At 34.5% G+C, this 9114-nt stretch overlaps 1 protein-coding gene across 1 annotated transcript; it reads left to right on the forward strand.

The window, feature by feature from the left end:
• Window positions 1-1175: 1175 nt before the first annotated feature.
• Window positions 1176-2256, forward strand: LOC110897068 (adenylate isopentenyltransferase). The gene has a single exon (XM_022143980.2). It carries the CDS (start codon window positions 1239-1241, stop codon window positions 2121-2123), a length of 885 nt encoding a protein of 294 aa, XP_021999672.1. The 5' UTR covers window positions 1176-1238; the 3' UTR covers window positions 2124-2256.
• The last annotated feature ends 6858 nt before the right edge of the window (window positions 2257-9114 follow it).

The following is a 9114-nucleotide window of genomic DNA, read 5'->3' on the forward strand; positions in this document are numbered from 1 at the left end:
AAGCTTATCCCAACCCCTGATATTAAAAAAAGGATTAAAGTTAAAAAGTAAAGAAAATAGCTATTATTATGATATTAAAATAATAAAAGTATTAAAAAAATTATATATTATTATAATATTAAAATCACTATTCATTTCACTTTGTTTATTAATATATAAATATATAATATAATATATAATATATAATATATAATATATAATATATAATATATAATATATAATATATAATATATAATATATAATATATAATATATAATAAAATAAAATATTATTATAATATTAAAATCACTATTTACTTCACTTCGTTTATTAATATATAGTAATAATATATAGTAATATATAGTAATAGTAATAGTAATAATAATATATAGTAATAATCTTAAGCTTTGTTTTGTTTTAATTTTTTTAATGGCAACGCTTGCTTCTGTTCTATTACACCAATAATCCATAACTAATCGCTTATGACCAAGTTTAAACCTGAAACCTCTCCTTTAAAAGAGAATGCATCTACCAAGTGGGCTAGCCCACATTGGCATAAGCTTTGTTAAAACCGCAACTCATAAACGTTTTAATTCTACTACTAAAATCATCTCTATTGACTATTCGGCTTTCATCCGGAGCGACTTGGAGGGGGCGGACGAGACACACAACATACGGATTGATGTGATGGTGGTTTGTTGATGCAGATGCCCTAAAGTACATATCACAAGAATTAAACACTCACAATTAGGGCAGGCGGGGTGGGATCCGTGATGGATTTCTTCACGCGTTGAACATTAATTCACACCACCCCCACTCTTTTATATGACTCGTGCATTTTATAACTCGTGGAATATATCACCCCGTGAAGAATGGAATATGTGAGGGAATGTGAGGGTTTTTGTTGGGTGTTGTGAGGGATGGACATTTCCACTGAAAAAAGGTTGTGAGTGATGGAATAATGATGACATGCGAAACTTGATTAAATGTTGTGAGTGATAAGTAATCACCGCCCCATCCCCTTATACATAATGAGTCAGTTACTTTTTATATTTATAAAAAAAAGATAATAAATAACGATTTTTATGGTTGGGACATAAAGTAAAATAAATAACATCCCAAATAAACGTGAAACATAATTGCATGCACACTAAAAAGATTGTATTTTGGGGTCTATAAAAAGAGGCCAGCAAACAGTAAACCAACACCCATCGTTCTCCTCTCTTCGTGCAATCACTACCAAAACCAAAACGAGAGAGATGGAAGCCTCAAGAATCACCGGTAAGCCAAAGATTGTGGTAATCATGGGCTCGACCGGTGCCGGAAAATCGCGTCTCTCAGTGGACCTGGCTACCGGGTATTTCAAAAACTCTGAGATCATAAACTGCGACAAGATTCAAGTTTACAGTGGACTTGATATTACCACAAACAAAATCTCAATGCAAGAGCAGTCCGGTGTCCCCCATCACCTTCTCGGGACGATTAACCCGAAATCGGAGTTAACTCCTTCGGAGTTCCGGGAATTGGCATCGAAAATTATCTCGGGCATCTTATCCCGTGGTGGATTGCCTGTTATCGTAGGCGGCTCAACTTCGTTAATTTACGCCCTGGTTGCAAGTCGCTACGATATGCAATCCGATGGGTTCAACGGGCCAGAGGTGCATCCGGTTACCTCTGAGCTTCGTTACGATTGTTGTTTCATTTGGGTGGACGTATGCTTACCGGTTTTAAACCCGTATTTATCAAAGCGTGTTGACGAGATGCTGGATGCGGGTATGTTTGAGGAGTTACAGGAGTTTTTTCGGTCTGGGGAACATTTGAGCGTGAACCGGTCCGGTTTAGGTCTGTCAATCGGAGTACCAGAGTACGAGAAGTACTTGGAGTTCGCAGAGAGGGATGCGACGAGGCAAAAGGAAGCGTACGATGAGGCCGTGAGAATGATCAAGGAAAACACGTACCAACTTGCGGAAAAACAAGTGACTAAGATCATGCGGCTGAGGGACGCCGGGTGGGACGTGAAGAAAATCGACGCCACAAACGTGTTTAGGGCGGTCATGACTGATGAAGCAGGAGTGGCGAGTATATGGGAAAAACAAGTGGTGGAGCCAACCATGAAGATTGTTAAGCACTTCTTGGATGAATAGATCATCCAAGAAGTTAAAAATTTTCGTTTCTTTGTTGTTGTTTAGGTGTCGTGAGGTGGTCCTCCACCCTTCGACATGGGTTTTGTAAGTCATCGCCGATCAGACCAGATATGTCGGCCAATTTTGAAGCAATGAAAACCCTTTTAATAATAAATTTCTAGATTGTTTTAATATTTCCGTTATGTATGTATGTCTTCCTAGACCCATCCATCCTTGGGTGCGGCTAGGGTTTCTTATTACTTTTTTTTTACAGGAAAATTTCATTAAAAAAAAAAAAACCACCTGAAAACCAGGAGGCACACCAACCAAACAACTACATAATCCAGTGGTGGAACTAGCCCAAAAATTTAGAAGTATCCCAATTTTTTTATTTTTTAGACCAGTGGTATCCTTTGTATAACAGAGACGAAGTTGAGGGGTATTTTTACACTACGGAAACGGAGTTAAAATGTATTTTTACACTACGGAGACGGGGTTGAAGGGTAGCCCGTGCTACCCCTACTAACATTATAAGTCCGCCTCTGACATAATCAAACCAATTATCTTAAGTTAAATTCCTAAGATTCGGTCTATTGTTGATCCAAAGGAACACAATAGAGCGAACTTCACAGAAGATGTCGGCCGCCTTCACTTGTTTCCTTTCTAAAATAAGGTTATTACTCACTTTCCATACAAAAAGGGATTCTTATTACTTCTTCTCGGTGAATTTATTAGGTTATAAATTACCTACACTAGTTAATTTTATGTTGGTTGATTTAATTTAAAATAACTAAGCTGGGTTTGACTTAACAGTCAACGTTACTCTTTTTTTCTGGCACATAACACAAAATAAAAATAAAAAATCAAAACCTTTAATTTATATATAGGAACTTAAACACAATGATTTCACAATGAAATATTAAAACACGCACAGATCCAAAAAAAATAAAATAAAAATAATAATAATTAACAAGAGAAAGCTGATGACACTAAACAATACAAACGTGAAGAATACACATGAATAATCAAAAACAAAAAAAAAAAATGGATTAAAATACCCAACCCATATACAACGCTAACTTTAATTTGTTTAAATCTAGACTCAACTCAACAGATTAAGAATAACCCTAAAAACAAATGCTAATTCTTGATTGACGCTCACTTTTAGGGTTTTAAAATCGATAACTGTAAAAGCAAACTCTAAATCTGGATTGAAGCTCACTTTTAAAGTTTTAAAAACGTAACGGTTTTAGGTTATTTTAAATCCAAATTGCATCATGAAAGGTGGGTGGGTGTGTGTGTTTTTTTATTTAACATGGGAAATGAATGAAATTAAATGTCACCGTATCCTTATTAAATAAGTAAAGATAAAACTAGAAAATGTTATATCAATGGTAGATTTTTTTTTAAAGGAAAACTTTATTAAACATCAAAAAGAACGGACAATCTCTAAGAAAGAGATGACCCGTCTAAAAAACTGTTACATCAAGGAAAAAGAAAAGTTACACCAATTTCTCCATTCTACCGTACCCTTCTTGTGTCTACTCCTATACCAAAGAAACCCAAAAGATTTTATATCGGAAACGATTTTAGTAACATTCGGTACCTTCCCATTAAACACATGATCTTTCCTAGCCTTCCATAACCGCCAACACGTCAAAATAAAAATGCCATATAGAATCCCTTTCTTAGTCTCCGAGCCGCCCAAGTAATCAACCAAATGACGCACGTCTATTATTGAAAACACAAAAAAGGTGTTATCTTGCACCAATTAGCAATAGCATTCCAAACTCCACCCACCAAACTACAAGCCGAGAACAAGTGATCCGATGTTTCTTCTGTTTCGCCACAAAACACACACAACCCGTCACCCACATAAATGCTCCTCTTTCAAAGCGCACAATACGTCGGAATCCTATCCATGCTCGCCCTCCACATAAATATATTACATTTATTCGGTATCCACTTGCACCAAGTAAATGTAAAATTATGATCATTCACATCATCACCTTTTAACCATTTTCGTGTTTCCTTCACCGAGAATTCACCCGGCCGACCTTGATTCCAAGCCCAACAATCACTTTTATCTTCTGGTTGCACCCTCGACAATCGCCCGTGACACTCCATAAGTTGTTCGACCTCTTGTGGCAAGTGAGGATAAACCTTCCATTGCCATTGGATCACATTTTGATTACCGCCTCTAATAATTCTATCAGCTACCTTACAGCCTTTTTCTTTCTCGAGCCGAAATAAAGTCGGATACAACACCTTTAAAGGTTCGGCTAGTAACCAAGGATCAATCCAAAACCTCATCGTCTTCCCATTACCCACAATACCCCGAATCATACTAACAAAGCTATTACCTTGTTTATTTAAACGATAACCAAACATCGCCAACTTTGTCCAAGTACCTGTGAACCGTTTGTTGCAAGGAAATGTATCCCATGTTCTTTTGGACCCATGAATCGCATCAATAATCTTCGTCCAAAGAGCACCATATTCTAAACGATATCTCCATAACCATTTTAAAACTAGCGCATTGTTGATCTCCTCAAGCTTGCTAAGGCCCAAGCCACCATCTTTCTTTGACTCCGTAACTATCTCCCAAGCAACCCAATAGACCTTATTTTTTTCATCATTGCCACCACAAAGGAATCTCTTAGATTCAACACCTTTTGCTATTTCAGATTAACCAAACGGGATATAACCTTCCTTTTAACTTATAACCTTATTTGTGACAATTTTTTACTAGTGAAATGTTTTGCGAGAATTTACTCATTTAGCGACTCGAATTTTGTCTTGGTAATACGCCCCACATTGCGATCGGAGTTTTTAGCGACAGGTTTTGTGACGTGTCTTGATCAGTTTTGAAGCCATGAGAACCCATGTTTATAACTTTCTATTCTTTGTAGATTGTTTTAGAATTCCATCTCATATATGTTCTTCGTTGAGTATTTTATTTGTTTCAAATAATTCGATTAGGTTATAAATTCGTTACTATATATGTTGCTTGATTTATGAAACTATACTCGCGTTTGACTTACTTATTATAACTACAATCCCTAAAATTTTCTATTTACTTCAGGGTTCTCATTTTATCGTATAATACAACAAAGTTACAATTTTTTTCTACCAAAACTCCAAACCCCATTGGTGAACTTGTGAAGTTCAAAACCTTGGATGTATATCTACTTAAACACAAAGATTTAACCTCGTGAAATATGAAAACATGTATAGATCTTAACACAAAAAATAAATAATTCACTCAAAAAACTATACAAAAAGTAATGATGAATTCAAACAATACAAACATAAAGAACACACATGAAAAATAAGAAACACAAAATGAATTCACATGCCTAACTCATATCCAACGCAAAACAAAGGATTTGTAACTAAGTTTAATATGTTTAAATTTACATTCAAGAAAACACACATTAAATCTGGATTGGAACTTGGAGCGTTTTTTTATTATTAATAACAATGGATACGCCAATGATCTCTATATTAAGTGGTGGAAGGCTTCTATTTCTCTTGAGAGATACATGTTTAACTCTCACCTTGTGCAAAGTGAGGCACTCGTAGACGATGATAGAAGATCCAGGAAAACCTAGTTTCGATCCTTGAGTCAAACGGATTTTACCAGTAATTTTACCGTCGTGCCTACGTACGGGTGGGTTACCGGGTTTTCCCCGGAATTGGTAGTGGACTCGTGTTACTCTCGAAGTACTCCGTTTGATCTAGTGGATGCCCCGAGAGTGATCGAGATTAATTCTGTTTGCCATTAAAAAAAACAACAATGGATACGAATAAACACTAAATGGTCATTGTATCATTATTATTATTTTAAAACTAGGTTTATTACCCTAGCCGCGTTGCGGCGAACTTTATTTGTTATTTAGTCTATGTTTACATGTGTTTTAAAATCACTACGAGCGTGTTGCATACGGAACCACTAACAAGAATAAAAAGAAAATATAAAAAACTGTAAAAAATAATCGAAAAAAATCAACCAAAAAAGTTGTATGTTAATGATGTTGTTCATATGAAACCCGTGGTCAGAGATGAGCAACTAATATTGGGTACCGGTACCGAATTTCGAACAGAAGGATCCTAAGTACCAATTCGGTATCGACTTTTGGCGTTTCTAGTACCGGTTCGCTACCTATTTTTACCTTCATATACCGGTACCGTAACCGGTATTTTCGGTATCGGTTGCCACGGAGCTCTGATCAGGGATGAGCAAATGGTACCGTGTAGCAGTACCGAATTTCCCGAACTAAAAGATTTTCAAACTCAATCCGGTACCGACTTTTGGCGTTTTCTGTATCAGGCTGGTACCGATTTTTACCTTCATGTACTGATAATGAACCGGACTGTATTGGTATTTTCGATACCAGTATTGATTGACACCAAACTTATCCAACTTAGGAAGTAAAGAAAATAATAATAATAATGATTAATATATGAATATATAATTATAATAAATATAATTACTGTTCATTTCAGTTGCTTTTTTAATATATAAATAATAATAATAATAATAATAATAATAATAATAATAATAATAATAATAATAATAATATATAGTAATAGTAATTTTAAAAATAATATAACAAGAAAATTTACGTAAACGCCATACGACATAAAAAGTAGATAATCTTTAGTTGTTTTTCATATTAAACAACAAAATGCCAATGATCTCTAGATTAAGTGGTGGAAGGCTTGCATTTCTCTTGAGAGATGCATGTTCATCTTACTTGATGCAGAGTGAGGCACCGGTGGGCAATGATAGGAGACCTAGGGAAACCTGGGTTGGATCCTTGAGCCAAACAGGTTTTACCGGTAATTTCACCGTGGTGCCTACATGCGGGTGGGTTACCGTGTTTTCCCCGGAATTGGTGGTGGACTCGGGTTACTCTCGGAGTACTCCATTTGTCTAGTGGGTGCCCCAAGAGTGCTCGGGATTGATTCTGTTGGCCGTTCAAAAAAAAAAAAAAAAAAAAAAAAAAAAAACCAACGGAATCTCTCTTTTATTACACTACTAAAAAACAATAAAAATTGCTAGCTTATAACCTTATATATATGACATTTTCTTACTAATGAAATGTTATGCGAGACTTCACTCATTTAGCGACTCGAATTTTGTCTTGACAATACCCACTAACATTGCAGCTGGTTTTAACAACTGGGGTTGTAACCTAAATCATTAGCAACAAGAGTAATGACCGGAGTCCTTTGCGAGTGAATTTGCTACTGGCTCGACTAGTTTTGAAGTAAAGAGAACCCTTTTGTATAAATTTCCATTCTTTCTATAATGCTTTACTACATGGTCTTGTATGTGTCATCGCCAAATCAATAACTCCTCGATCCTTGTTTGTTCCACACACGGCCTATGATTCTTAGTTCTTCAAAATGTGTTTTGTTTGTTTCAAAGAATTCAATAACTTTATACATTTCCTACTTTATATGTTGCTTGCTTTATGAAATTATACTTGAGTTCGACTTAGTTATTAAGACGAGAAGCCCTAAAATTTTCATTTTGCTTTAGGGTTCCAGCTATATTGTATATTGCTTCGAAGTTACACTTTTTTCCTTCCCAAAATCTAAACCCATTTAAAGAACACATGAAATCCAAAACCTTGAAAATATGTCCACCTAAAGACTAAGATTTCACCTCATGAAAAAAATGTACATAAATCTTTAAATAATTCATTCAAAAACGTATATAAAAAAATGAAAACTATAAAAAATACAAACTTGAAGAACACAAATGAATAATCTGGATAGAATGCTTTTTTTTAGGGTATTAAAATCGTAACAATGGAGATGTATAAAAATTAAATATCAGTGTATCATTACTAAATAAGAAAAAATAATATACGTCAACAACATATGACATAAAAAGTAAATATTTAACACATTTCGTTAATTTTCAAATTAACCAAAGAGGATATAACCTCTCTTTTAATATGCTATAAAAACCAATAATAACTGCTAGTTTATAATCTTATATATGACATTTTCTTACAAATGAAATGCTTTGCGAGATTTCACTTGTTTAGCGACTCAAATTTTGTCTTGGCAATACCCACCGACATTGCACCAGAGTTATTAAAACCGGGCTTGTGACCTAATAATCATTAGCAATAAGAGTGACGACTAGAGTCCTTTGTAAGCGAACTTGCTACTTGCTTGACTAGTTTTGAAGAAAAGAGAACCCTTTTGGATAAATTTCCATTCTTTCTAGAATGTTTTATTACTTCATCTTGTATGTGTCACCCCCAATTCCAGAACTCATCGATCCTCGTTTGTTATGCATGCGGTCAATGATTCTTAGTTCTTTAAAGTGTGTTTTATCTGTTTCAAACATTTCAATTTCGTTATACATTTTCTACTAAATTATTGCTTCATTTGTCAAATTATACTCGAGTTCAAATTATGTATTAAGACTACAGGCCCTAAAATTTTCCTTTTGCTTTAGGGTCCCAACTTTAGAGTATAATACTACATATATACACTTTTTTATATATACACTTTTTTTTCCTGCCCAAAGTTCAAACCCATTTGAAAAACATATAAAATCCAAAACCTTTAACAAATATTAGCTTAAACACTATGATTTCACCTAATGAAATATCAAAATATTCATAGATCTTAACACAAAAAAAAATGAATGAACTGACTAAAAATCGTAGACAAAATCAAATGATGACTATAAACAACACAAACCTGAAGAACACATATGAATAATCTCAATAGAAGGCTTTTCTTTTGGGTAAATTTCCATTCTTTCTAGAATGTTTTACTACTTCATCTTGTATGTGTCAACGCCAATTTGAGAACACATCAATCCTTGTTTGTTGTGCATGAGGCTTATAATTCTTAGTTCTTCAAATTGTGTTTTGTTTGGTTCAAACATTTCAATTACGTTATAGGTTTTCTACTTTATTTGTTGCTTGATTTATGAAATTATACTTGAGTTCGATTTACTTATTAAGACGAGAAGCCC

Source organism: Helianthus annuus, chromosome 12 (assembly GCF_002127325.2).
Source record: "Helianthus annuus cultivar XRQ/B chromosome 12, HanXRQr2.0-SUNRISE, whole genome shotgun sequence".
In the NCBI taxonomy this organism is placed as follows: Eukaryota; Viridiplantae; Streptophyta; class Magnoliopsida; order Asterales; family Asteraceae; genus Helianthus; species Helianthus annuus.

Bases quoted from the DNA above. Each gene is read 5' to 3' on its own strand.
- LOC110897068 (XM_022143980.2), top strand. From the start codon at position 1,239: ATGGAAGCCTCAAGAATCACCGGTAAGCCAAAGATTGTGGTAATCATG.